This window comes from Eulemur rufifrons, chromosome 9, assembly GCF_041146395.1.
Source record: "Eulemur rufifrons isolate Redbay chromosome 9, OSU_ERuf_1, whole genome shotgun sequence".
In the NCBI taxonomy this organism is placed as follows: domain Eukaryota; kingdom Metazoa; phylum Chordata; class Mammalia; order Primates; family Lemuridae; genus Eulemur; species Eulemur rufifrons.
This window is the reverse complement of record NC_090991.1, coordinates 42,977,088-43,002,632: the sequence shown is the minus strand read 5'-3', so window position 1 is coordinate 43,002,632 and position 25,545 is coordinate 42,977,088. Positions and strand designations below refer to the sequence as shown.

General features: G+C 57.6%; 1 protein-coding gene across 3 annotated transcripts; it reads right to left on the bottom strand.

Annotated features, from left to right (window-relative positions):
* Positions 1-627: 627 nt before the first annotated feature.
* Positions 628-18,505, bottom strand: ACE (angiotensin I converting enzyme). Of its 3 annotated transcripts, XM_069481599.1 has the most exons (25): positions 18,236-18,505; positions 17,444-17,611; positions 16,787-16,880; positions 15,994-16,137; positions 15,332-15,523; positions 14,624-14,721; positions 14,123-14,295; positions 13,519-13,742; positions 13,043-13,187; positions 12,691-12,789; positions 12,294-12,416; positions 11,735-11,946; positions 10,978-11,114; positions 10,047-10,205; positions 9,720-9,807; positions 8,071-8,214; positions 7,716-7,907; positions 6,104-6,201; positions 5,776-5,948; positions 4,637-4,860; positions 4,211-4,355; positions 3,830-3,928; positions 1,733-1,855; positions 1,212-1,399; positions 628-1,029 (listed from the first exon to the last, which is right to left on the bottom strand). In XM_069481599.1, the coding sequence occupies exons 1-25, from the start codon at positions 18,503-18,505 to the stop codon at positions 800-802; spliced, it is 3,942 nt and encodes a 1,313-aa protein (XP_069337700.1). In that variant the 3' UTR covers positions 628-799. The 3 variants fall into 3 exon arrangements, with proteins under 3 accessions (XP_069337700.1, XP_069337701.1, XP_069337702.1); XM_069481600.1 differs by lacking the exons at positions 11,735-11,946; positions 12,294-12,416; positions 12,691-12,789; ... (7 more) ...; positions 17,444-17,611; positions 18,236-18,505 and adding an exon at positions 11,252-11,432; XM_069481601.1 differs by lacking the exons at positions 1,733-1,855; positions 11,735-11,946; positions 12,294-12,416; ... (8 more) ...; positions 17,444-17,611; positions 18,236-18,505 and adding an exon at positions 11,252-11,432.
* Positions 18,506-25,545: the final 7,040 nt, after the last annotated feature.

Below are 25,545 nucleotides of genomic sequence, written 5' to 3'. Positions count from 1 at the left end.
AACCAAGGCTGTTCACTCAGGTGAGTGAGGGGTTGAGACCTGGTCCCGTGGGCATGGCGTGGGTGCTGGCAGGAGCCACCTGACACTGGGCCAGGTCTGCACCCTCCATGAAGCAGGCCCATCCAGGTACTCTCCCCAGGCAGCCAAATGACAACCAGGAGCTTTCCCTGGGGGGACCTGGCCATTTGTGGGGACAGCTGGGGCAGGGAGCCAGCGTCGGGCAGGGCCTGGGGCAGGGCAAGGCTCCACACCACGTGACATGGGAGGCCAGCTGCCTGGGATGTCTGCTCGCCCTTGGCTTCCCAGAGTCCTTCTGGGTCTGTGCCCAGGCCGGGCAGGGGCTGCCCACTGTGGCAGGACACTGGGCGGCTGCCTGGGCTGCAGAGGAGGCAGGTGTGGGGCTGGGTGGAGCTGGGCCAGAGCTCTGGGGTCTCCGAGACTCTTCTTTGAGGAGGATGAGAAAAGAAACCTAGTAAAGGAACCAGCTTGAACCAACCTGCCAGAAAGCAGGAGAGCAGCCTGTCCCTGTCCCTGTCTTCCCCTTGAGGGACACAGACTCAGATGGGTAGGGCAGGACCTTTAATTGTATTCACAGAGAGACCTGGGGGTGGTGCTGAGACACTCCTGTGTGTGCCTGGAGAAAGGGGGGGTGGGGGCTGGGGAGCTAGTGGTCTGGAGGACAGAGTGGGGAGGAGGACGGGGCAGGAGGAGGGTGGGCTGGGTGCGTCCTCGGCCTTCTGCCCATGTCCCCGTCCCAGTCTTTGGTTGGAGGCTCCCTGGCTGGCCCAGTCCAGCTGTCTCAGGAGTGTCTCAGCTCCACCTCGGAGCCGAACTGGGGCCTGTGGTGGGGCCGGCGGAGACTGTGGTGGCGGATGCTGAAGAGCCGCTGGGTGAGGCCCAAGGTGGCCATCAGCAGGGCGACGCCCAGGAAGAGCAGCACCCACTGGCCCACACGGGCCTGCTGCTCGTCCAGGTTCAGGCCCAGGAAGTTGACGCGGCCGGTGTTTGGCAGAGGGCCTTCCGTGCGAGCTGGGCGGGGAAGCAAGGAGACAGGGCGGTGGGCAGGGCGGGAGCGGAAGGGTCCTGTGGCCTGGCTTCCCTGCGCCGGCTGTGAGGTCACACTCGAGTCTGCCTGGGCTGGGGAGGGGGCTCGGCCTTGTGCAAGCCCTAGGGGCTGGGGCTGGGGCTGAAGGTGGGGAGGGTGGAGGTACCGGAGTCTGGTGTCCAGTTGTACTGTGGCCACCCCAGCTTCTCCCCGTGCCGCCCGTTCTCGGTGACGAGCCAGTCCAGCAGCGGCTTGAAGTAGTTCATCATGGCGGAGGCAGACATGTTGGGCTGGCCCGTGATCAGCTTCATGGCTTCTGGCCAGGGCTTACTGAAGCCCAGCTTCATGGTGTCCCTGGGGAAAGCAACAGAGAAAGGGAAACGGAGTCAGAAGGACATGGCCCCTCTTACTCCAGACTAATCCCCACCCTCCACACCCCTCTCCCAGCCTAATCTTCCACTTGAGATTGGGAGGGCCCCGGGGAGCCTGGGCGCAGGTGTTGGGGAGGAGAGACTGGGCCCGAGGGCTCCAGTTCCCTGCGGAGATGGCACCACTCGCCTGGCACAGGCTCCAGCTGGGGGTGCCCCAAGTGGCAGGTGTTCCCAGAAGAGACCCAGAGAGCTCCTCAAGGCCAAGGGGAGCAGGCTAGAGTGTGGAAACAGCCAAAGAGGGCCACAGGGGACTCACGCCAGGAGCTGGCCTGCCGCCTTGGACTGGTAGATGTCACACTTGTGCAGGGGGCCCTGGTGGCCAGCTGCCTGGCACAGTGCCTCGTGGAACTGGAACTGGATTATGAAGCTGACAAAGTACCTGCAGCGGAGGGAGGGCATGGCATGAGTGGGGCTAGTTGAGCAGCTTGTGCCACTGGGCCCCAGCCCTCCTGCCCGTGACAGTGGGGCACAGCAGAGCTGGGCCACCCCTTCCCGCTACAGTCAGGGTGTCAAGGTGAGTGACCCTGGCCTTCAGAGTTGGCGGAGCCCCTGCCCAGCTGTGTGTGTGGACATCTCCCACCCGCCGGGCTGCCTCAACATCTCGGGAGGACTGCTTTGGGGGACTCCAGGGAGGAACTGCAGTCAGGGGGTCAGGGCAGAGCCCTTTAAGGATTTGCCTCACTGTTTTTGAGGCAGTGAGTTCTCCATCCCTGGGGTATATGCAAGTAGAGGCTGGGTGTTGCTAAATGGGTCACATGGATCTGGCAGGGTGGTCTGGGCAGGGAAGCCAGCCCCCAAATGATCTTATCCAAAGCAGCAGGAATTCCCTGATAGAAATCTGCCAGTCAAGCCTGGAGCGACCTCTTCAAGTCTGGAGAGGTTTTAAATGTCCTAAACCTGTAGTGCAGGCCTCACTTTGAATGCCGGGGCCCAAACCATGTGCCGCTGATGGCCGGGGCCTTTCCTCAAATGCTCTGCTAAGGCTGCTGGCCAGAATATGCGTGCGTTTTTCTAGAGCAGCCACATCTCCTTTGCCCACCCGTTTGGAAAACTGTCTGCATTAGCTCGGGACTAACCCTCACACGGGCCCTGCTTCTGGGCCAGAGCGAGGACCAGCTCGGAGCCCCAGAAACCACTCCCGCGGGCAGGTGGGGGCCTGGCCGTAAGGGTCATCCCTGGAGCACCATCCAGGTCAGGCCTGTGCAAGGTGCTCCAGGGATGTCCCCGGGAGCATCTGAGCAGGTGTTCTCTCCCTCCCTGGACTCTGGGGACAGACTCCGTCCATCCCGCAATTAGTCATCAGGTCTTTTTTGTTGTGTTTTGTTTTGTTTAATGTGGTAACATGCAGATAGTCATCAGGTCTTGCTGTGCCGGCACCGTGCCAGGTGCTCTGCTGGCCAGGGGGGCGTGGAGAGCAGGAGCTCTGCCCTCACTGGGTTTCCAGAGGTGGCCACAGGCCCCGTGGGGAGGCCCTCACTGCCCTCTGCTCCTTGACTCCCAGGTGGCCTGGGCTGCCCGAGGCCCGGGGGCACCTGGAACTCTGCCCTGAGGTCTGCCCAGACCCCAACCTCCCAGCAGGGCTCCAGCCCCTACAACCAGCCTTGCCAGCGCTCGGCACAGGGGAGGAGGCGCCACACTGGGCACACTCGTCTGTGGCCGCCCGGCCCAAAGACCTAGTGCGCTGCGCTGTTCCACCAGAGGGGGTGAAAACAATGGTGGGTTCTGGCCGCTGTTTCCAGAGCATGTGCCGCATCAGACACACTGAGAGGGAAGCCCCCGTGACCATGCTGCGCAATGGGATTCACAGGTGGGGAAGTGGGAGCTCACAGAGACTGAGCAATTTCCTCCAGGAAACAAAGTAGTGGAGATGAGGTCTGAACCCAGTTCTGTCTGACCCCAGGCCTGTGACTGTAACCATGCCCCAGTGACCGTGCCTCCCAATTTAACTCTCTGAGTTTTAGTGTGCAGAAGGAGCTTCCAGGTACAGCTCAAACTGTATCACAGGCGTTATGTTCAATAGTAGTAAAAGAATCATAATTTTGTTTTAAAAACAAAACCAAACGATAGTGCTTGGGGCAGGATCCAGCTATGTGTCATGGTTAACCTTAATTACTCAGCCAAGGTCTTGGAACCATTGGCCAACTATTAGGTTGAGTTTCTGTTTTTAACTGTTGTAAAAGACTGTTTAAAGAAACAACCCTGAGCCTTGGGAGCAGGGGAGTGGCCCGGGCACAGTGTGCCATGTGGCCAGATCCCCGGGCTGGCGAAGCCCCCAGACGGGGCAGCGACCGCAGTTTAGACAAGAAGCTGCGGCACTGCTCCTTGTGGCGCACCCGCCTCCCTTCCCCGTTACCTGATGTAAGGCACACTTGAAGGAATGTGGAACTTGGCCCCTGGGTCAAAGTCATCTTGAGACCTGGGCACCGGCGGACAGAGACCCTGGTACTTCAGCCTGTCAAGAGGGAAAATATGTTGGACAGCGAATTTGGGGAGAACCAAGCAGAGGGAGGGTTTGGCCTTTTGAAGGATAGTCCCTATACCTGGGGCTATGCTGGGCGCCCCACTGTCCTGCGTGCTGTGCCTCTGCACAGAGCCACCGGCTACGTCCCCATCGCTCGTACACCCACGCACGTCACATGCACACACCCTCCACAGCGGCCCATCTTCAGACACACAGGCACATGCAGACACCCAGAGACATCCCCAGCCCACTCCCGACGGGGAGACCTAGCACCTGAGGCTCCACCACTCCTGGTTGTAGTTCTCCTTGGTGATGCTCCCGTCGAATACCCTCCAGCGCCACTGGTCCACGAGGTAGCTGAAGGGGATAAAGGCGATCTTGTCGAGCGCCATCTTCATCAGAAAGTTGATGTCGTGCTCTGCCAAGGGGAGAGAGCCCAGCTGTCAGGCCGATGCCTGTGCCCTGCCAGGTCCTAGCGCTTGGCCAGATGTGCTGCATGGCTGGAGGGGAGGGGCCCTGCCACCTGCCTCTTGGGATGGTCTGGGTGCTCCATCGTTCCAGGCTTACCCTGCTGGTGGCCCCCTCCTCCTCTGTGCTCTGTCCCAAACCTCTGCCCCACTAAGGGCCCCTCCCCCAAGCCCCAAGCTTGCTGCCTCTTCTTGGCCCTCAGCCCCCCATGGCCTTCTGCTCCCCTCTCACCGTAGCCGCCACCCTCACTACTCAGCAGGTTGAGGCTGTGTAGGTGCTTGGGGGTAGACACTGAAAGGGCCAGCACGTCCCCAATGGCCTCGTGAAAGCCGGGGTTGGCGCCCTCCCGCAAGGCCACAGGCAAGTCCTTGTACTGCATGAAGTACTGGATGTGGCCCATTTCATGGTGGGCCACCACCAGGTCCTCCATGTTCACGGTGGTGCACTGCTTGATCCTGGGGACACGGGGGTGAGGGAGAGGGTACCAGAAGAGGACAGTGAGAAGCCCTGGGCAAAGGGACCCATGGTCCTTGCTGTGCCCAGAGCAGGCCCACCACTGCTGTATGCAGGGACACCACACAGGGAAGGAAGGTGAAAAGGACAAGTCGAGGGAGCCCGAGAAAGAGAATGTGGGGCCCAAAGCCCCTGTGTCAGGTCACGCAGGCTGCTCCTCTGCCTCCAGCATCCTTGCCTGAGCCGCAGCTGCAGAGCTGCCCCCGCCCGAAGGCCCACCCCCTCCCGCAGCTACCTCCTTGCTCTCTTTTGCCAGTCAAGATCAACTGCAGGAAATTCGCTCTGGATCTAACCAGAAGCCTTTCAGTTCGGGTGGATCCTGTTTCTGTCGTGCTCATCAGGGCAGGGGAAGAGCTGCCCGGCATCCTGGCTACAGCGGGGTCTGGCCCTGTCTAGCTGCTCCTGTGACTCCCCATGAAAGGGAGGGTCCCCTGCTCCTGTCTACACTCGGCTCTACAGCCTCAGCCCTCGCGCCTTTGAAGGCCTGAGGCCAGAGAGACCAGTGCACCCTGTCTGGTTAGGCTCCTGTCTGGGCTCTCAGTGTCTACTCTACCTACAAGACACTTCCTTAGATTGGCCAGCTACGTGCAGGGGCCGCCCCGGAGGGAGGCAGGCTGGGCAGCTCATGGTGCTCAAACCCAGGACGGGGACCTTGAGCACTTAGCCACTGACCAGGGGACAGAGCTGCTCAGCGCTGCAGGAGGCCCTCATTTGGCAGGTGGGGTTTCCCTGCTAGAAGCCAGACCCTCAGTTCCACTCTGTCCCCTCTGGCTGAGGGAGTGGCCGTGGAGCCTGTATGTGCTCATCTCCTTGCTCCCTGGGCTGAGGAATGAGGCCCCAGCTCCAGCTGGACATACCGGAAGTCCTTGCCATTGTAGAAGTCCCAGGCCGAGGCGTGGCACACCACCTCCCGCCCATCGGTGGGCTTCTCCAGCATCGACTTGTTCCAGAACTCAGGGGGCACAGGCAGCAGCCCCAGGGAGGTGAAGAAGTTGTCGGCTTCCTTAAACATCCTTCTGGGTGTCCAGCCCTGAAAACAGAGGGAATTCTGCCAAACTGGGGTTCTGGGGACAGACTTTGTGCCACAGAGGTGGGGGTGGGGGAGGGCCAAGCTGGAAGGGACTCCCGAATGAGAGGGCCCCTCCCACATCGGCAGGGCCTCCCCCTCCCCAGGCCAGAGCAGACCTGCTTTATCATGGCCTCCGTGGCGTCCAAGGAGGGGGCCGACGGGAAGGGCATCACTAAGTCATAGATGTTGGACCAGGTCTGTGCCCACATGTTCCCTGGAGAGATGGCAGAGAGAGGAGAGACGTCTTAGGCGGGGTGCCATCCTGCTGGAAGAGGGATCCAGATCCCAGTCCTGCTAACCAAGCCAGCGTCTCTTGAGCACCTACTGTTTGCAAACGGTGCTAGGCATTTAACAGTCTTTGATCCGCACATCCCACCCACAAGATCATTACTGCCCTGGCTACAGGTGAGGCCCTTGCTGGTCATCATCATTGTCCACAAGCAGTGAAGGCCAATGTGACCAGCAGCTATTTACACAAGAGGGGGCTGGATGGCCGAGGAAACTGAGGCTAGAGTGTTATGTGACCTGCCCAGCGGCCCACGGCGCCCAGGCGATGGGCTGGGATTTAAAGGCTGGCAGGCCACCCGCTTGATCAGCCACTCTGCTGTGTCCCCTTCGCACCGCCTGAGGTTGGTTTATGCAACCACCTGTCAGAAACTCTGGCAAGGACCAACCATCTCCTTCAGGAGAGGCTGACGCGTCTGAGTTTAGGGTAAGAAAAGAGCCCAGTTCTCTAGGACTGAAGAGAAGGAAGATATTCGGAATGGGTGCGAGGCTGGAAACAGATTTGGAGTGATTCTTTCGTGGTCAAGGGAGATGCTGACATCGGATGAAGTCTAAAGCACAAACCAGCGAGAGCGCGTCAGGGCGTTGGAGGTGGGGTGGCGGGGGCGGGGGGGAGAGAGAGAGGTGTGCCTGGTCACTCCTCCTTTGTCGACCCCCAGGGGCTGAGTGCTAAGTCCTGGCTCTAGCCCAGCTCCTGGTCACCCTGGGCACGCTGCTTCCCCTCCTGGGGTCTGTGTTTCTCAGCCGTTGAGCTGATGCTCACTCTGGCCCCACCAGAGCCATCTTCTTAGAAATCCCTTGTGATTTCTAAACGGTCTGTGGCCCTGTCTGGCCTCTCTGCTTCCCTCAGCCCATCGGGGGCAGAGGCCCGGTACCCTCCACACTGCTGTATGTCCCTTATTGTCCTCGGCTGCCTACGTCACCTTATTTGGGGCATTGGAGTTGGCAACTCCTGGAACGTGAGGGTCCACAAGTTGAGGTGGATCTACATTCTCGAGATTCTTCTTTGTCCCAGTTCCCTCGGCCTGAACGCTGTGCCTGTCCTCTCTTCCTGCATTTCCCCTCTGTCAAAACCTGCCGCCTTCCAAGGGCTCACTCACAGGCCACCCCTTGGGGAGGCCCCTTCCCCACTCTCCTGGACCAAAGCACCTCAAGTTATGACGGGTGATGTGGTCTCTCCCCGACAAGATGATGAACCTCTCCCCCCACCATGGGGGCGTCTTCTGTGGTGACTTGCACAACGAGGGCCTGTAGCAAATGTGGCACCAAATGCAAGCAGCCCCCCGCCTGCGCCCACCCCTCTGCAGCCTTGGCCACCTTCCCCCCAGGGCTCGAGTCTTCTCACCACGCGGCCTGCTCGCCACCCTCTGGCCAGCCCTGTCCCGGCCCTCACGCCTACTGTGGCCATCTTCACCCTCCTCCAGGCCCGGCCTGCGCCCTCACCCAGCAGATGAGCGGGGATGGGGCCCTCCAGGTTGATGTGCTGGGCCCCGTAGTGGCGGTGCAGGGCCCGGCGCACGTAGGCGTGCAGGTTCAGGTAGAGCGGCTGCAGCTCCTGGTAGAGCTGCTCCAGGTCTTGCTCCAGGGATGGCGTCTCGTACATAGACCTCCACGAGTCCCCTCCATCTGCGTAGCCTGGAGGGGGGACACAGCCAGTCTCTCCGAACACTTGACCATCCCCCCACCTCCTTGCCCCCTCCCTCCAGGGCCCTACTTTCCCCAGACTTAGGGTCTCAGAGGACCTCTTTGAGGAACCCCAGGGGTCGGGGACCAGAGAGCCAGGGCTACTGGGACTCACCGTTGAGCCGGGCAGCCTTGTTGGTGAGTTCCACGTATTTGGGGAAAAAAGGGAGGATGGCTCTTCCCACCTGGTCTCGCCAGCCCTTCCAGGCCCATAACAGTTCTTCGTACTTCCGGGATGTGGCCATCGCACTTGTCAGATCTGGGGGCAGGGGGTGGGGTCGAACAGCTTGAGTCCCAGCCCTTGGCTCAGCCACCACCTGCTTGTCAGGGGGACTCACAGGCTCTCAGAGCGGGAGTCAAATGCAGAGACCACCAGAAAGCTCCTGCCCCTGGAGAAGGCGCCAGGCAGTCGGCGCTCCCCAGACCCTCGATGCTGGGCCTCACGCTCTCACTGCCTATTTCTGAACATGCTACCTGATACCTACTTTTCATAGAGAAAGTAAGTTCAATTAATTTTGTTTGGAAAGAAATGTATTTTGAGAATTTCACATCTGCTCTCTGGTGACGTGAGTCATTTTTACTATGGGTCAGTGACCTGATGGCCCAGTCTAGATGACGGGGCTGCCTGCGAAGGGGGTGCTGAATGCCACACTCCCATTAATGCTCTTCCCCATCAATACACGCATGCGTGCACACAGGCACATGTGCACACAGGTACGTACACAGACACACACAGAGGCACACGCCTCCCCCCACTTTGTGTGTGTAGCCACGTCCACAACCTGTAGGCCAAACCCTGTTCTGGGAAAGGGTTCTCTCTCCTGTTTACTTTCCATTTCCCCTGCTACTTGTCATTGTTCTAACACGGGAGCTGGGCTGGGGGCCAGGAAGATCCGTTGCTGGGCAGAGATTCCTCACGGAAAAAACATTTATGCCTCTAGCTCCCCAGCCTTGGAGAGGGCGGGTGGGGAGGGAGCAGAGAGGTATCCATGTGTGGAAACTCCTGTGCTGGGGTGAGCTTCTCCCAAGGGGCGAGGGTAAGAGGGGCCAGCCTGGAGAGAAGGTGGGGCCATTGCCTCTGTGCAGCGGGAAGTGGCGGTGGAAAGAGGGAGGCCCAGGCTCTAGTCTGGTGCTCCTAGGGGCTGTGTGACTCTGTGTGACTCAGTTTCCATATCAGTCATGTGCTGGGGAGGGGCCCAAGAAAGCCAGAGAAGGTGGGGGGTGTGTGTGTGTGTGCTCTGTGTATATATGTGCATGTGCTCTGTGTGTGTGCAAGCATGTGCCTCCGTGTGTGTGCATGTGCCTCTGTGTGTTTGCATGTGCTCTGTGTGTGTGCGTGCATGTGCCTCTGTGTGTGCATGCATAGAAGATACCAGATCATGGAAGGAGGCAGAGGAGCATGAGAGTCCTGTGGCTCCCCGCATTTGCGAGTCCAAGCCCTTGAAACATGAATTTGAGGTCCTGCTGAGGGACAGAGAGCAGAGAGGACAGGAGGGAACAGAGAGCCCAAGAGTGGAGGGCGGTTCCCAGGGAGGTGCAGTGAGCCAGGGCACGGCATGAAGTAGGTGCTGGCTGTCAGAGGGCAGAGAACGCCCCGTCGCAAGGAAAACAAGGAAGGGAGATTCCTGGGCACACTTAGCCCATGAGCCAGGGAGCCCAACTCCCCCCCTGACCTGGCCGTGCCCCTGACCCCACACCGGGCAGCATCCTGGCCCGACACCAGCCCAGCCCCCGCCTCGCTCAACCTCCTGTGTGTGCTCTCACCTGGCTCCAGGGGCAGACAAGTGCCATTGGTGTGGCACACAGTGGCCACGCTGTACTTGTTTTCCATGTCCAACAGGATCTGGTTGTACTGGAGGAGGAGGAAGAGAGGCTGTGAGCCGTCCCTCTGTGGCCCACACTGTCCCCAGCCCCACGGCGTGGGGAGTTGGGGAGCGCGTTCCCTGAAGGAGCTGCCTCTATAATTCTGTGGGTGCGTGTGGATGTCGTAACTTGATAAGCCAAGGAAGAGGAAGCAGCAGGAAGGCCAGACTCTGCACTGGGCTCTCTCCTGCGGGAGCGTCCAGTCCCTGCTCCCCCGACGCCACACACCTCCTCCAGCTCGGTGGCTGGCAGTGCCGCCCGCTCCAGGTCCTGAACCTTCTTTATGATCCGCTTGGTGGTGGCGTTCTGGAAGTTGTTCACATCAAACTGCCTGGCCCGGACACCCCACTTCAGGGTGTGGTTGGCTATCTGCATGTTCTGCTGCATCTGAGGGCACAGAGGATGGTGTTGTGGGGCCCAGGAGCTTTGGAGCAGCCTCTGAGCAGGACACAGTGGGGGAGGACTGGTGGTGGCAGGGAGGGGACAGTTTGATCAAGTTGCAGCCTTTGCCTATAAAGACCCTCTTCAAGCTGGACTGTCTCGTCATGTCCTGGGTGTAATACGTGCCCCCCAACAGGTGCCTGCAGTCCCGCAAGACACACCTGGGCAGGGTAGGGAAGGGGAAGCCCACCACATGTGCCCTTAGGATGGAGGCAGCTTGGTGTTAGCTCTGTGGCCTCTCTGAGCCTCAGGGTCCCATCTGTAAAATGGGAATAAGAGCACCAATTTTGCAAGGCTATTGAAGAATAGATGAGGCAACATATGGAATGTGCCAAGGAGCAGGGCCAGCACACGGCAGGTCCTCCGGGAAGTTAGTTCTCTGCGGTTAGGACAGTGATAACTGTGGCTCACCGCGGTGGCATAATGTGTGCTCAACTGACACACGGGGAAGGCAGGGGCAGGGGGACTGCAGCCCTTGCCATGAGACAAGCAGGGGTTTTCAGTCTTTTAAAAAGCGACCGGAGCATCACTTATTTATGTACAAATTATTCTGTTACCAGAGACTGGTTGTTAACGAAGGAAACACTGTTCAGGCATGAGTATATGCCCACCCAAATCTGAAACTGAATGTTGTTTTAAATATTCCACTTAAAACCCTGTGCTGTGTGTGTGTCTGTGTGTCTGGGCACATGCAGCTGGGGGTGGCGGTGGCCCCCACCAGAATCTTGCTGGTCTCAGTGGTGATGTTGGTGTTGTAGTTCCAGTTGGCCTCGGCGTACTGGTTCCACACCACCTGGGACGTCTGGTCATATTCCTCCACGAACTTGCTGGCCTCAGCCTCATCGGTCACCAGGTCTGTGGGACAGAATGGAGGGAAACAGACAAGGCTCCCCTTGCCCTCTCCAGGTGTGGTTTCACCTGGACACCCCCCAGCCCTGCTTGCCACCCCCGCCTCAGCCACCCCCTTGCACCCCTGTCCCTAGTGATCCCACTTCGGCTCTGGGCTGTCAGGCGGGTTGTGGTCTGGCTGCTGGTTGTTGCCTGGCTGGTCATCCCCTGGTTGACTGTCACCTGGTGGTTCGTCACCTGGCTGGGGACCAGCAGGGGGTGCCCATAGCAGAGCAGCAGGAAGAGGAGGCTGGGCAGTCCTGGAGCAGCCCAACCATGGCCCATGGCCGCAGGAGAGCAGAGCCCTGCAGCCACCACCCCCTGGCCAATAAGAGTGCAGCCTGCAGTGTGACCTCACAAAGCAGCGAGCCGCCAGCCTGCCCCCGGGGGGCCCTCAGGTCTGGGCACGCCCTTTCTAGGATGCCAGGAAAAAGACATGCCTGGCCCCACTCCAGGGCCCTGCAGATGACCTCGGGAGCCGGCTGTGCTGGGGCTCAGCCGGAGGAGTTGACTAGGGAGGAGCCTGGGCCCAGAGCCTGGAGTTGAGGACTCGCTTTAGCCCTGTCCCACCCCACACGGGGCTTTACCAATGCCCTCCGGGTAGTTGTCGGGCAACGGCGGGCGCCACTGGTATTCTGGCCAGCCCAGGACCTCGTTGTTCTGCTGGTTCTGCTCCTGCAGCCACTGGCTGACCGGCTCGAAGTAGTCGAGCAGAGGCTGAGCGTCCAGGGTGTTGGAGCCGGTCATATTCTTCAGCACGTCCTGCCAGGGCTGGGACGAGCCCGCCTGCAGCACCTGCCTGTCAGGCAGAGTGGGAGCCTTGGGCACAGGGCATCAGGCCGGGGTCCGCTACTGGACCCTGGCCCACGTGCCCCACCTCCAGCCACTTCTGCCCCCACTAGACTGCAAGAACAGAAGCAGTAAGACTCCAGGGCCTCATCTCTGTGAGGGTGGCAGGGGACATTTGTCTTGCCACATGCCAGCCAGAAGGCCCCACTCAATAAATACTTGAGGACAGAGAGAGAAGAAAGGTGGCCCCATCAGCCCAGCCAGGTGGTGCCCCACCCCGGGCGGCTGGTCACCTCCTGGCATACCCTTTGCCAGCCTCCCCTGCAGCCCCCACTGCCCCGCCTTCCCACCACGCACTGGAGCTTGGCCCCTGCCTGGGTGGACTGGTAGATGTCACACTGGTACAGGGGGCCCTGGTGGCCTGCCTCCTTGCACAGGGCTTGGTGGAACTGGAACTGCAGGACGAAACTCACAAAGTACCTGCAGGCACAGCACAGGTGTTAGGACACATCGAGTGGCCCAGGAACGGGGTCTCTCGCCCAGGCACCACCCAGCTTCCCGCCAGGCAGAGGCTGGAGCAGGGGCTGTCTGGGGGAGAAGGGAGGACAAAGCCTGGCTCAGGAAAGGGGGCCACTCTGACTCCAGGCCCTTGGGGGTCTGGAAGAGCATGAGGACAAGCCCTGGGGATCCCAGAAGGAGGGGGACAGGGCTGCAGGTGTGACAGAACTGGGGGGTGGGGCAGAGGCAATGGTACCTGATGTATGGTGTCACATTTGGGACATGAAACTTAGCTCCAGGATCAAAGTGGGTTTCGTTTCGGACAACTGGAGGACAGATCCCCTGATACTTGGTCCTAGAAGAGGATGGTTAAGTGTCTTAGGGCCTTGGGGTTGCGCACAGACTGATTTAGCTTTTGCAGAAAAGGCATTCCCACCGGGCAACCTTCCCCATCCCGGGGAACTGGGGAAGACTTCCTGGAGCGGGGAGCTTTAGCAAGGAGAGGAGAAGGTGGGGTCGTCACGGGGTCATCACTCAGAGGAGGTGCTAGGGCTGCCTGAGGCAGGAGGCGCCACTGGGGGCCAAGCCCCTTCTGCCCCTCTTCTCACCGGAGATACCACCAGTCAAAGTTGTAGCGGGAGGGAGGCGTGCGCCCACTAAAGACTCCCCAGCGCCACTGGTCCACCAAGTAGCCAAAGGGGAGGAAGGCAATCTTTTCCAGAGCCATCTTCAGCAAGTAATTGATGTCGCTTTCTGTTGGATCAGATGTGGGGAGAGAGGTCAGAGGGAGAAGGGCCCAGGCGGGAGAGGGCAGGCCTGGGAGCCAGCGGGAGGTGAGGCTGGCCAGACGCACACAGGGCGAGGCCGGCCCTGGAGGCCTTGCTTGGAAGAGGACCCTTAGGGAGTGCTGAATTGGGCTCAGGGTGGGGTGTGAGGTGCTGGGTGGATCCCAAACCTTGCCCGACCTGGGGCTGGGAGGCAAAAACGAGAAGGGCAGAGCTTCGTGGGGTAAGTGATGTCCTGCTGCGGGAGGCAGTGGGGTTTAGGGCGGGGTCTGGGCTGGGTCCTCTCTGCTCCTCCGTACCTGTGTCATTGGTGACATGGTCCAGCAGGCCAATTTTGTGCAGATGTGCAGGAGTGGAGACCGAGAGCGCTAGCACGTCCCCGATGGCCTCGTGAAAGCCAGGGTTGGCACCCTCGCGCAGGGAGACGGGCTGGTCCTTGTACTGCAGGTAGTACTGCACGTGGCCCATCTCGTGGTGCACTGTGGACAGCTGGTCCATCGTCACCCGCGTGCACTGCTTGATCCTGTGGCGCGGAGAGGGCAAAGGTGGGGGTGTAGGACTGGGCAGGGCAGGGGCCAGAGCACAGGGGAGGCTGGTGGCTGACGGATAGGAATGAGGATAGGAATGAGGAGGGCACTGCCCTGGGGCCTGAAAAAGCGGTGGAAACAAGCAAACGCTTTACCCTGCCCTCCCCACCACCACTCGGGCCTTCTTCCTCCATCCCAAGGTACAGGGTTGACTGATTATCACAGCTGCCAGGGAAGGTGGCCTAATGGGCCTCGTATGCCCGACAGGCCTGGAATAGACCCAGTCCCCGCCAGTGCCAGGGCAGGGTAGAGGCAGGCCTGGGAACAGCTTTCCTGTGTCCGGGGCCCCAGAGTCCTGCTCTTCCCGTGTGCAGACCTGAAGTCTTTCCGGTTGTAGAAGTCCCAGGCTGAGGCGTGGCACACCACCTCCCGCCCGTCGGCCGGCTTCTCCAGCATCGACTCGGCCCAAAACTCAGGAGGCATGGACGACAGCCCCAGGGAGGTGAAGAATTCCTCCGCCACCCGGAACATGTGCGTGGCGTTCCAGCCCTGGTGGTGGGTGTGGGAACAGGTTGTAGAGACAGGCCTGGGATCCCCCGCATAGGCCAGCTGCTTCTGCACTGTGGCCTCCCTCCCCAGAGGCGGGGCCCTGGCTGACCACTGCTGCTCCACCTGCCACCACGGGGCCTGCAGGGAGGGACTGGCCACACCCCAAGGACACAGACCCCAGCTCACGGCTGGCACAGACACTCCACTGATGCTCTGTAGAAAGGGAGGGCCTTGCCTGACCCTGTCCCCCTCATGCAGCCCCTCCCACCCCTCCCCCATCTCTCTGATTCCTCTTGTTCCCCCCTCCCCTGTGGACCCCAGAGCTTACCTGCTGCACCATAGTGCTGGTGACGTCGAGGTTGGGCTTGTCTGGGTAAGGTACCACCATGTCGTAGATGTTGTCCCAGCTCTGGGCCCACATATCTCCTGGACGGAGGAAGGGAGCAGGACCGCTTGGCTCCATGCGCGGCTGTGCCTGCTTCCCCATGTATGTCAGTGAGTGGCACCCTGGGTACCTGACATGGGGACCCTGGGGTGTTCAAGGGCAGCAGCCTAGCTCGGGGCCAGGAATCTCACACTCCTCTGAGCACCCCATGTTCCCAGAGCTGGCAATGCCCAGGCAATGCTGCTGCTGTCCTTTCTGACCGTGCCGGGGTCCTGGCCTCCTGGTCCCCACAGGGCTTGCTTCCCCAAGCATGAACTAGGACCGATTCCTCCTCCACCAGACCCAGGGCCGGAGCCTTCGGTGTGACTCCTAGCTCTGCCTTCTACTAGCTCTGCCAGCTGCGTCACTCACAACCCTAAGCCTCGGGGTCCCCATCTGTGAGCAGGAACAGGAATAAGGGAGAGGACCGCCTGCTCCATGGCGGCACTGAGCCAGCAGCATGGCTCCTGCGTGGGAAAGCGAGCAGGGCTACGCTCCGCAAAGTGAGAGGGGATGATGACCACCACCTGCCCTTGCCCTGGATGTCTGCCCACGCCCGCCCCCAGGCCCACCTTCCCTGGGACTTGTGTGGAGGCAAGGCCAGGTCTTTACCCAGCAGATGAGCAGGGATGGGTCCCCTGAGGTTGATGTATCTGTCCCCATATCGGCGGTGCAGCGCACGGCGGACATAGGCGTGGAGGTTCAGGTAGAGGGGCTCTAACTGATGGTAGAGGTTCTCCAGGTCCTCCTCAAAGGTGGCTGAGTTGTACCAGGAGCGCCAGTAGGCCCCTGTGTCCGAGAACCCTGGGTGGGGGGATAGGAGGGTGGGGCATGCGGCTCAGCCCCAGGCTCGGCACCTCCCCGTCCCAGCTGCAGAGTGGCTTTTGGCCCTGCTTGAGGCCAGGTGTCTGCCAGCTACCTGGGAAGGGTGGCTTGGGGGTTGCTGCTCTATAATTTCTAACTAGGGCTGCTCCACGCTCCAGCTAAACAGACCCTGGAGAGTGCCAGAGGCAAAGAGGGGAACCAGACCCAGGAGCGGGAGCAGGAGGGCCACAGGGGGCAGCCAGCAGTATGGTGAGGGTGTGGTGGGCGCAGGCTGGGTCCCACCTCCACAAGCCATGAGACCAGGGGTAGGAGGGGTAGGCTGTGGAATCATCAGACCAGCTGTTCTGGCTGCCTCCAGGGCTGGGGCCCAGTGGGGACAGACGGCAAGAGGGCACCTGGCAGCTGGGAAGGGCTGCTGCTCCTGGGTGGGGGGGGGGGGCGCTGCTCACCATCCTGCCTGTAGGCCTCGTTGCTGAGGGTGGAGAAGTCCTGGTACAGGGCTTTCAGCGGGATGCCCACGGTGTTGTGCCAGCCCTCCCAGGCGAACAGCAGCCTGGCATAGCTTCTTGAGGAAGCCAGGACGTTGGTGAGCTCTGGGACGCAGGCAAGTGGGGTCAGTTAGGAGGCCTCCATGTCGAAGCCTGCAACGGCCTTCACCGGAGCACCCACTCTGGGCCTCCCACGCCCACAGCTTCCTCAACATCACAGCGCCCCAAAGCCAAGGGCCACCTACAGGCTGGGCAGGATGGGGCAGGGAGCTACGCAAACACCCTGGCAGGGCCTGTCCCCAGAGAAAGGATCTAAGGTGGTTGCCACCAAGAGGACATCCAAAGGCTGAAAACCAGACAGACCCTTCATGGCTCCTTGGAGCGGCTGACCTCAAGGCTGCCTTGTAAATGGAGTCGGGGTGGGGAGCAGGTTGGGGTGGGGTGCAGGGAAAGCCACGAGGGGCCCAAGGCCTGTGGAGGGCTCTTGGGGAAAGTGAGAGGACCCATGTAAGGGAAGGCCAGGCAGCCGGGAAGAGGGCCTAGTGGTGACCGCGGCATGCATGGCGGTGGGGCTGGGGGCTGCAGGTTCCGGAAGTCAGTGTGCCAGAAGCAGGATGCGTCTGCACAGCCCAGCCCTAAGTGCAGGTCAATGCCTTTGGGTTTACCTGTCTGCTCCACAGGCCCTGCGGATAACTGTCCCCTGAGTGTAGCAGGGCGGTGGGGGAAAGGCTAGGAGGGAGTGGTGGGGTTGTACCTGGGTCCAGGGACCAGCAGGTGGCAGTCTTGTTGGGGAAGCAGACCTTGGTGGTGGAGTAGATCCTGCTCATGTTGCTTAGCAGGGAGAGGTACTGGGGAGTTAGAGGTGAGGAAATGTTAGCGACGAACAGCCCCCAGAGACAGTGTGGCCACCCCCTCCTCTCTTTGCTTGAAGGAAAAGGAAGCCCAGAGAGGGGATATGGCCTGGACAAGGCCACGTAGTGGCACCCAGGTCACTTCTGATCACTAACACACTGATTCTCCTTCCAGTGGAGGCACCTGTGGAGGTGGAGGCCAGAGTGCTGAGGGTCAGGGGTCAGGTCCCAGCTTGGCCACCACCCTGCAGGCAGGGCAAGTCTCTCTTGCTCTCTGGCCTTGATGCTTTCTCAGTCCTTCTCAACCTTTCTAAGGAAGCTCATAAACCAAACCAGCCTAGGGAGAAATTGCTTGCATTTGGCTTTCTACTCCATAATACTTGCTTTAATGTAAAGTAACTTCCTGCCCCTTCTCCAAGGAAAATCCATGCTCAGGAGGCCACTCTGCGCTTCCCCGGGCTTCCCCTACAGCCAGGCCCACACAGATCCCTGGATCCCTCCCTCCCTGCCAGGCTGCTCCCTGCCACCACCTCCAGTTCTGCCTCCACCCTCAGGCCCACCTGCTGCCGCTTGGCCAGGGGCAGGTTGGCAGGGCCCAGGGTGCACACAGCTCTGATGATTTTGCGCAGCTTTGGGTCAGTGAAGTTCTGCCAGATGGGGTCGTACAGCTCCTTGGCCTTCTGGCCCCAGGCCTCCGCAAACTCCTGGCTGAGCAGAGCTGCTTCCTCCTGCGGGCACCAGGAGGGCATAGAGGGTGTAGGGAGGACCCAGCTTAGTCAGGCGCCATACAGGGGAGTCAACGGTGCTGGGGGAGGGGAGAAAGGCCGGGGGCTTCCAGACCCCTGGCTCTGTCTATGGAGATCCCTGTCCCGGAGACTGGAGTTTGCCCAAACGGTGCCCCTCCTCCTGGGCCCTCGGGGCAGGACCTGGAGAAACCTGGCTCGGCGGAGCAGTGGAGCAGAAATTGGGGCCTGAACAGAGGCAGGGTGAACAGACAGTGAGGGGCGATGAGGTTGGGTAGGCAGTGGCCAGAGAGGGCGAGGCCCCCGAGCAGAACCAGGCACCCTCCGTAATGAGCGCGGCTGCCCAGCCTCATCCCATGGCGCTGCCTCCTGGGGGACTCGGTCAGCCTCATCCACTCAATTCTTGTCTTCGGGGCGGAGCGTGCGCCCAGCCGGGTGCTGGGCACCCACGCCAGTCTGATGCGGGGTGGGGGAGGGGAGGCCCGCGCGCCCCGGATATGGGCCGGGGCCCGGGGCGTGTGCCCGCCCCCCCACTCCGCCCCAGCGCCCGGCCGCCGGCCCGTGATTGGCCGCCGCGGTCCGCCCCGCCCCCCGGGCCCGGGCGCCCACCTGGCGCTCCGCATTCTCGGCGGTGATGTTGGTGTCGTGCGTCCAGCTGGCGGCGGTGCTCTGGAACAGCACCTGCTCGGCGCTGGAGTTGTAGCTCTGCGCGAAGAGCTGCGCCCCGGCCTCGTCGGCGGAAAAGTTGCCGGGCAGCAGCTCGGGGTGCAGCGCCAGGGCAGCGGGCGGCGGCGGCGGCGGCAGCAGCAGCAGCAGCAGCGGCAGCAGCGACAGCACCGGCGGCGGCCCAGGTCCCCGGCGGCCCGGCGTGGCCCCCATGGCGCGGTGCGCGGCTTGGCGCTACCCCTTCTCCCGCGCCGCGGCCGCCCTGCGGATTATAAAACCCAGCCACCGCCGCCTCCCGACACACCCCCACCTCCCCGCCCCGCCGCGCTTCCTCCTCGGCTCCAAAGTCCCCCGCGGCGCGGGCCGATGGAGCGGGGCGGAGGCCGAGGTTCCTGGCCCGCCCCGGGTAGGGGCGCCAGCCGGGGAGGGGCCGAGGTGCAGCCCGGGGGTGGCGGGCTGGGGCTGGGTCAGACTCCCACAGAGGGAACTAGGAAGGGGATTCCCTCTCCTCTGAAGATGAAGGACGCAGCAGTTCGCCGAGACACCCAAGCCTGCCCACTGTGCGGTCGTGCAGCCTCGGCCTCCGGCCTAACCTCCCCAGGCCTTTCCGGGCTCCAGAGTGACAAGGCCGAGCTTGGGGAGCTGTCCGCAGGCGCCGCCGGTGCGGCCGGGATGGGGTTAATGGTGCCCGGTCCAGCTGCTTCTCCAGGCCACAGGAGGGGGAGGGCGATGTCGCCTGCGCAGGTCGGGCGAGAGCTTAGGCGCCTTGGAGAGGTGCTGCAGATGCTCAGAGCAGGCGACTCACCTGAGGCGTGGGGCGGGGGACTCCCAGAAAAGGAGGAAAGGATGGAGGGGCTGTTCCGGGAGGGAGGCCATAGAGGTGCGGGAGCTCTGGCACGCCTGCCCTCTTCCCATTGAGGACAGGAGCTGTCAGTCGCTTGGCAGAAACAATCACACATCATCCCAATAGAGTCCTAGAACCACCGACTGTCAGGCTTTGAGAGCTACAAAGAAAAAAAAAAAAAGCTTTAGAGATTAGAACAACCCCCTCATTTTATAGATGAAAAAATTACAACTCAGGTTGAGTGGCTTGCTGGTTCACCTCGGGTCTCCACATTCCCTGGCAGTCTTTTCCTGTCTCACCCACGTGTCCCTCTAAGTGACAAGCACGGGGGAGGGAGGATAGTGTTGTCCTTTCCATGCACAGGGTGGTTGTGAGGCTAACTTCTCAGCATAGCGTGTGTCCCTCAGGGTGGGGGGGACCCTGACCCAAGCAGATGCCTGCTGGGTGGGCATGGGAGGTGGGACAGAGGGAGCAGGGAAGGAGCCAGTGACAGTGGCTTGGGAGATCCCAGCCCTTTTGGCTGCTTTGGGGGCCATTGGGCATCACTTGGGCTTCTAGTTGCCGGGGCAGGGGTGGTGTCACGAGCTCTAAGGGACCCATGCGGCTCACCCTGCATCATGGAGTGTTTGCAGGAGGCTGTGACCCCGGGTACCCCCGTGAGGCGTACCCCAGTGAGATCATGCTGAGTTGTCAGATGATATGGTGCCAGGGGAGGAGTGTGTGCAGGAGTGGGTAGAGGGAAGAAGAGGAAGGAGAACAACATACACAATTTCGTAATTTCTAATAGCCATATTAAAAAAGTAAAAAGACACAGCTAACATTCATTTTAATAGTAACGCATTTCATTTCACCCAATATATCCAAAATAGTATCGTTTCAACATGTAATCAACATCAAAGTTATTGATGAGATATTTTACATTTTCTGGTGTGCTGTCTTAAAAATCTGGTGTGTGTTTTACACATCTCAATTTGGACACTAAATTTTCAACAGAGTGAAATGTAGTCCTACCAAAGCCATAAAGTTGTGTTTAATGGAAAAAAATATTTTACACTGCTTTTGTTTTTAAACTTATATTAAATAAAATTAAGTAAAATTAAAATTTAGTTCCTCAGTCGCAGTAGCCACATTTCAGACGTTCAGTAGCCACAGTGCTCGTTGCTCAGTGTGGCCCTAGAGTTAAGACTCTGTGCTCGGCTGTGGGACTGAGGCTGGGGGACAGTTTCCCAACCCACACCTCCAGCCCAGGCCGCCCTGTTCTCTAGGCTCACACCCAGCTGCCTTTGCACATATCTGTCTGGGGTCTGGACTATGACCCTGGTGACACGGATCCCCAGACTCCAGGAGGTCACCCTGCCATGGATATGTGGAGGCCTAGCTTTGCAAAACACTTTAAGGCTCACCTAGCCCCGTTGCCTCTAACTGGGATCCTGGACCTTGAGGGGTCCTTGAAGGTGCTTGTGAGGGTCTGCTAACTATTTTCCATACCTCAAAATTTTTCTAACTTAAACCATCTATCCCGGAGGTGCGTCTGCCGGGGGAACCCAGCCTCATATTCTGTGCTTTCAGCTGAGAAGAGAGCAGCTCAGGCTGACAGCACCAGGAGGCTCCACCTAGTCACAAGCTGGGCTGCTTTAATTAATTGCTAAGTGTTTACTGAGCCCGGGTTACTGCCAGGCACCTCCACACCCTGGGGATGAGGCCCTGCCCTCGCCAGAATCCAGCCCCCACAGGAGCCGACCTAACGCTCACGGTCTGGGGGTGGCAACAGTCAAAGTGATCAAATGAGTGCGGGGAGGCAGCTGCTACACGGAAAAGTGCACGAGGACGGGGGATTAGGGAGCGAAGGGAGGAGGACGTGCAGAGGGGCTGTTCCACCAAGGGCCGCCAGGGAAGCGGGGCCCTGAGCGAAGCCCCCAGGAACCCTCACGGGGGCACCTGTGGGCGCACCCGCTTTGAGGCCCCGCGAGGAGCCAGAGCGGCTGCGCAGAGCAGAGCCGGGTTGTAGCCGCTGCCGTGGGGACCTTGTCATCAGAAGCCAGCAGAATTGTCAGAGCGTTGGAGACAGACTTCCATTTTAAAAAATGTCTTATTATGTATCTCACACGTATGATATCTAATATGTAAGTTACGAAGCACAATAAAAAGTGAACACCCCTAAACCCACTACCCAACACTACCCCCCATGTCCAGCTGTGTCCTTCCCTTTCCCACTCCCCACCCCCACGTGTACCCCATCAACTGCCCTGAATGCTGTATTGTTCTCTCCTCTTCAACGAAAATAGTTTCAGTACTTTGTATGTACCTCTAAATACCACACTGTTTAATTTTCCTTGTTTTAGAGCTTTATAAAAATGGTATCACCTAGGTATGAAGCCAAGAGAAATGAAAACGTGTCAACGCAAAGACTTGTGCACCTGGCAGCATCCCTCAAAGTAGCAGAAAAGTGGAAACCACCCGAATGTTCGTTGGCGGAAAATGGATAAACAAAATGTGGTCTCTCTGCACAGCGGATTATTTGGCAATAAAAAGGAATGAAGTTCTGATGCATCCTGTAACATGGGTGAACCCCCAAACATGGCGCTGTGTGACGGAAGCCAGACACAAAAGACTACGCATTGTAGGATTCCATTTCTATGAAATGTCCAGAAAAGTCAAATCTGTAGAGACAGATTAGTGGCTGCCTGGGGCTGGGGGTGGGAAGGAGGTGTGGGGACAGATGTCTACTGAATTAGATGACAGCGATGGCTGCACAGCTATCTACATAATCTAGTAATCCTTGAGTTCTACACTTAAAATGAGTGAATTTTATGTAAATTATCCTTAAGTAAAGCTTTTTAAAAAAAAGTATATTAGCATCTTCTGAAGCTTGTTTTTTTCTCTCCCAATTATGTTTCTGAGACTTCACGGGTGTCGTTGAAAATAGAGCGGTGGTTTATTTATTTTCACAACTCTGTGATAGTTCAGCATGCGATTATACCACAATGTATATCTCCAGTCTCCTGTCACTGGACTTCTGAGTTACTTCTTATTTTTCACTGCTACAAAATATGCCGGGAACATTGTCTACATGTCTCCTTGGTATATGAAAGTAATTTTGCCCGTTAATCTAATAATAAGATATCAGGACTTTTATATTGAGCATCTTTTTAAATTCTACTTTTTAGTAACCATTTTTATAGTATTTTACAAAAGCATGATTCATCCACACATTGGAAATTAAAACAAAAACAGGCCGGGCGCGGGGCTCACGCCTGTAATCCTAGCACTCTGGGAGGCCGAGGCGGGTGGATCGCTCAAGGTCAGGAGTTCGAGACCAGCCTGAGCAAGAGCGAGACCCCCGTCTCTACTAAAAGATAGAAAGAAATTATATGGACAACTAAAAATATATATATAGAAAAATTAGCCGGGCATAGTGGCGCATGCCTGTAGTCCCAGCTACTCGGGAGGCTGAGGCAGGAGGATCTCTTGAGCCCAGGAGTTTGAGGTTGCTGTGAGCTAGGCTGACGCCACGGCACTCACTCTAGCCTGGGCAACAAAGTGAGACTCTGTCTCAAAAAACAAAACAAAACAAAACAAAAAAAAACAAAAACAACACTGGTCCTTCACCACAGCTTTGAGAAGTACTGCTCTAGGGAATATACTGGAAGTAAAATTGCTGGGTCAAGGGCACGCAGATATTCAAAGGTGTACGAAAGTTCAAGGGTATTCAAAGGTCAAATTGCTTTCTAAAATAGTTGCACTGATTTGCACTCCCGCCAGCAGCGGTGAGAGTTCCCCCATTGCTCACACCTTCACCAACACTTACTGTTAGGGTGGAGACTCACCAGGAGCTCATGGTGCAGGTAGAGGAAGATTTCTCACACAAAGATCGGGATAGTTTTAAAGAAAAAAAAGTTCAGTTTGCTTTTTCCAGAGAGAGAGAGAGAGAGAGAGGGAGAGAAGGGAATGAGGGAGAGAGAGAAAGGAATGAGGCACAGCACATGGAAGAAAGAGAGGAATGTGCCAGGCTCCGAGCAGAAGAGGCTTGGAGTTTTTATAGGGAAAAGGGGTAAAGAAGCAGTTAATGTTGTAAGCCGGTAACAGGAGATGGCTCAAGCAGCTGGGTCTGGTTTTTCCTTTTCTCTGTGAGGCTGAGTTATCACAGTTCTTGGAAAAATGTGGGCTGGTGAGAGCTGGAGCAGGGAACTCACACCCCTGTTGTCTGCTTAGGGCTCTTCAAGGCTGGGAAAATGACCTCTTAGAGATATCACAGGTGGTTAATCTTAAAGACAAACAAGTTGAGTCCCAGGTGTTTGATCAAACTAAACAAAGGGCAGTTGTGATGTGAGTTTTCTCTTCAGAAGGGCAATTATGTGCTGTGAGTTTATTTCTCTCACTTTCTGTTAGCTAGTTTATTAACAAGGTTGTCCTTTCACTTACTATTGTCCAATTTTTAAATTTTTGCCAATTTTAGGGGTGTGATATATTTTCATTTCCCTCTTCTAATGAGGTTAAGTATCTTTCCATATGTTTATGGGACATTTGAGCTTCCTCTTCTGTGATAGTCCTGTTTGTTTCCTTTGCTCACTTTTTTAATCTTATTGATTCTTAAGAATGCTTTATATATTCTGGATATTAATCCTTTGCCATTTAAATGTGTTGCAGACATCATTCCCAGTTTGTGACTTGTGTGAATTTCCTTGGGGGGTATTTTGATAAACAGAAGGTCTTACTTTTAATGCAGTGGAATTTTATCTGTTTTTTTTTTTTTTCTTTTTGACTAGTTCCTCTTCACTCATGGTGTATTCTGGGTCAGAGCTTTTGCATGGCCCTTATCAAACCCACCAGCACCCCTTTTTAATCTGCATGCTCCTGCCTCCAGCCTCCATCTCAGTCCCACTTTATACTCAGTAGTTTATTTTGGAGCTGATGTTTTCATCACTGAGTCTTTCTCTGCTGCAGACCCTCATTTGTCTGCTTGTAGAGCCCCAAATCATTCTCAAACCCCAGCTCTGGCACAACCTCCACTTCTTATAAGCCCTCCCAGACCCCCAAGTTTCTTCTAGTCAGTGGACCTCAAGCCTGGCTAAGCACCATAAAATTGATAGTATATAGGTTTTTGATTACTAAAATGGGATAATTATTACTTTGAATAACTGCAATTTATTTAATAGGTACAACATTTCAAAACATGAGATTCCTTAACAATGGGATTCTTAGAAGGGGAAAAACTCTGGGAACCACTGCTCTCTTGCCAGTGATGTCTATGATACCCTTGGCATCACCCTGTCTCCATTTGAACATTTTCAAGGGCAGGAAGCTCACTACCTCTGTGGGCTGAGCTACTGCAGTTGCTAGAAACTGCTTTCTTGTACTAGTTCGTGTCTCCTGCCTCATCATTTATGCTTATTGTTCTCCACTGTGCTCTCTAGAGAAACATGAATCCTTTCTCTCTTTGACAGGACCACCCTCCAACACGAGAGGACGCAATCACGTCTAAGCGTGTTTCTTTTTCTCCAGGAGAAGCATCACCTGCAGCGACTGCCGGGGAGAGTTTTCTGGATCCCCTGTCATCCTCTTGTGAACGGACCGCAGATTTTCCACGTGCCTCTTAAACTGTGCCGTCCACATTTGAGGAAAGCCCCGGGATGGGTCTAGCAAGGCCAGAGGGAGCCCTGATCACTTCATGGGATTCTTTCTGTTGGTGCAGTGAGGAGAGAAGAGAGCCACGGTTTTCTGGCAGCCTCCTCACCCCTGTGGCTCATATCGAAACTGGGAGTTGATAAAAACCCTCAGTTCTTTTTTATGTGAAAAACTAACAGTTTGTTTATGCACATGTGACTTCTCCCTCTAAATGCTGACTATCTGTCAAGTTCAATCTTTGCTTTGACCCGCTCAGCAATCTCATCTTTTTGAGCCATGCCACCTTCGCGCTCGTGTCTCCTGTTGGCTCTCCCCCCGCTTTAGGTCAAGCACGGGCTTACTGAGCAAGATGTTGTTTTTAAAAATTGCTGACATGCTCATCAGAAGCCCTAAACAAGCAAAAAAAAAAAAAAAAAAAAAAAAAAATTCTTGACGTGCCTGGGGGAGGGGGAACGGGGACTTACTGGTTTAATGGGCACAGTGTCCTTTCTCTGAAGAGTTCTGGAGATGGAGGGTGGTGACGGCTGCACATGATGAATGGGTTTAATACCACTGCAACGTACACTTAATAATGGTTAAGATGGTTATATTTTACCACAATTAAAAAATAAATAAAAATGCTGACATGCCGAGGACAATGACGAGTGGCAACTGAGCGCTGTTGGAGCCCAGCTCCAGCGCACTCTGCCCGAGGGATGTCAGGCCCGGGCTCCCAGGAAGCAGGGGACGGGGCATAGTTTTTCATTCCAGGCCCAGGACGCAGCCCAGCTTTGCCGTGGCTGTG

What these genes read in the sequence shown, in the direction of transcription:
- ACE (XM_069481599.1), bottom strand. Translation starts at nt 18,505, where the DNA reads ATGGGGGCCACGCCGGGCCGCCGGGGACCTGGGCCGCCGCCGGTGCTG. An exon ending in CAGGAGTGGTGGAGCCTCAG is followed by an intron (nt 3,929 to 4,210) that starts GTGCTAGGTCTC and finishes CCCTCTTGACAG; the next exon opens with GCTGAAGTACCAGGGTCTCT. An exon ending in GCGGCAGGCCAGCTCCTGGC is followed by an intron (nt 1,400 to 1,732) that starts GTGAGTCCCCTG and finishes TGCTTTCCCCAG; the next exon opens with GGACACCATGAAGCTGGGCT.